The 2313-nt window shown below is 44.6% G+C and overlaps 1 protein-coding gene across 1 annotated transcript; it reads left to right on the forward strand.

Annotated features, from left to right (window-relative positions):
* The first annotated feature begins 579 nt into the window (after window positions 1–579).
* Window positions 580–1946, forward strand: LOC147630089 (putative syntaxin-131). The gene is made up of 2 exons (XM_086810920.1): window positions 580–1204; window positions 1299–1946. Exons 1-2 carry the CDS (start codon window positions 994–996, stop codon window positions 1325–1327), a joined length of 240 nt encoding a protein of 79 aa, XP_086667046.1. The 5' UTR covers window positions 580–993; the 3' UTR covers window positions 1328–1946.
* Window positions 1947–2313: the final 367 nt, after the last annotated feature.

Below are 2313 nucleotides of genomic sequence, written 5' to 3' on the forward strand. Positions count from 1 at the left end.
ATAAAGTTGCAACTACTGACGGAGAGTCAATGGAGGACGTCTCGCGTAGCAAAGTTAGCCGAGGTCTTGACCAGCCTCGGTTCGATTAAAATGGTGAGCTTCCGGTACGGTGGATGAGGGACCAAGGAAGCGACCTATGAGTGAAGCGCTAGGTCACCTGCGAAGGATCCTGGAGGGTGCTGACCATACGGTGCTCGGGCTCTGGGTCGCCTAGGATACCCACACGTGCATCGAGGAAGATATTAGAACAAGGAGTAAGAGTTGTTTTCTGAAACCGGGCATGGATCTGATTGATTGACCTTGCTAGTCTTCAATGGATGAGTCCATGGCTCTTTATATGGATCTGTTGGTTGATCTTGCTGATCTTCAACGGAGAGTTGGCTAACCCATGGGACTGGATGGGGTTAGCTGGACTGATGGATCCGTAAATCGAGACTCAATTTTTGTTATTACGATAGATAAAGTAAATCCCGGATAGTAATTGTTCTATGGATAGGAATCAACGGCTGTGCCTCTTGATGGGAAAAAAAGCGTTGATCCCAATGATCCAAGTGCAAGTTTCTCCTCTCTTCCCTTGGCACAACTCTCTCTCTCTTTCTTGTTTCTTGTCTCTCTTGTGCTGCATTGTACGATCTAATGGAGAGTGAGGATGATGAAGATAGTGAGGATGATATGCATGTGTATTTTCTGCGTGCCATAGCATAGGCTAGGCTTTCCACTTGTGTGTGTGGCTATGGCCATTTTAGAGAGAGAAGGAGAGAGATGAGGTGTCTGAGTGTGTGTATGCTTGAGAGTCTTTCTTGCAGCTTTTATGGCTATGGGCTGAGCCCAATGCATATACTTTGCATGCTTGAGCCCGGATTTGTTGCAGATTTCGTGTGCTTGGAAGGTAAGTCATTTGGTGCGTTTCGCCGGGAGGGGCTAGCCATGGAACTTGCAAGAAGATCCGGCAATGGCTCAATTTTTTAAGGGGTTGCTGAGATCAAAAGCTTGATGGCACAGATCAGGAAGAATCTGCAGAAGCTACAGGGAGCTCATGAGGAGTCGAAGTCTGTTACAAGAGCAGCGGCTATGAAAGCCTTAAAGCAGCGCATGGAGGCTGATGTAGATGAAATAAGCATTATGGCAAAGAACATCAAGGAAAAACTGGAGGCACTTGATAGTGCGAATCTGGCAAACAGAAAAAAACCCGGTTCTGGAGAGGGTACAAGCATTGACTGCATTCGTATGTCAATGACAGCAACATTGAAGAAAAAGTGTGTCCGGAGGGGTTTTTACAGAAATTTGATGCTGTGCAGAACTGATGGATCAAGCGAAGGCAATCTAGGGACATCAATCGCATGCTGAAGAGCAAGAGGGAGCTTAAGCACCTTGTCAAAGAGGCCAAGGAGGTGGTGGAATGGCATGTCCTGCGTTCTCAGTGGGGCAAGTCATTGCAAGATGTGGAATGGGTAGCATATGCAGGAAGCCAAGTCCTGTCCAATGTGAAGAATGATATTCAAAATTTGGAAAATGGTAGAGCAGACAGTGATTCTGAAGTTTTTGGTGTTTTCTAGGGAAATACTCTATCTACTGTTATTCCCATGGATGATTGTAGTTCTCAGGATATAGATTATCTAGATATTATATTATTGATGCTGATGAAGATATTGTGGTCTCTGATTTCCTTGCTTCTTTTGCTGATGAGGATGTCTCAGATTCTTCTTCTTCTTCTCTGGATGTTCGGAGTTCCAATAGATTTTATTGACGCCCAGCAAGTACAACAACCTGAGTATGCTATGTGTATCAGTGATGGTAGATGGCATAAGAAAAATGAAAAGTTGGGCCTTGCTGAGGAAGAGTATGATGATGTATCAGATGAAGAAGAAAATGATGCCTATGTTCAGCCAGATGTGTGGCACAAGTTCTCACCTGGATGGGCAATGCATATTATGGTTAACCTTGCAGAGATATTTCCAACTGCAACTCTCTTTGCACCATGTCAAAGTGATCAAATCTCTTTCTCTCTCTTTTCTATTTTGCATAATTACCCGATTTATACCCACCCTTTTGGCTTGCTTTCACTATGGTCTCTCTATGGACCTCTTCTTATACATCTCACCTTGGCTACTTTCATGGCAAGCCTTGGCTTTCATGTGCATGCAATAAGGCTATGCCTCTCTCCTAATCTATGGCCTACCCAAAAGCAACATCTTCAATGTTTTGCTACCTATGCTCTCCTGGTTGTACGAGGTAGCCCGTAAGACCCTTCCCCTACATCATGTGCTCACTACGAATCTTATAATCCCAAATGCTAAGGTGGCAACTCATAGG

The sequence above is a fragment of the Cibotium barometz genome, chromosome 17, assembly GCF_041138505.1.
Source record: "Cibotium barometz isolate CiBa-2024 chromosome 17, ASM4113850v1, whole genome shotgun sequence".
Classification (NCBI taxonomy): domain Eukaryota; kingdom Viridiplantae; phylum Streptophyta; class Polypodiopsida; order Cyatheales; family Cibotiaceae; genus Cibotium; species Cibotium barometz.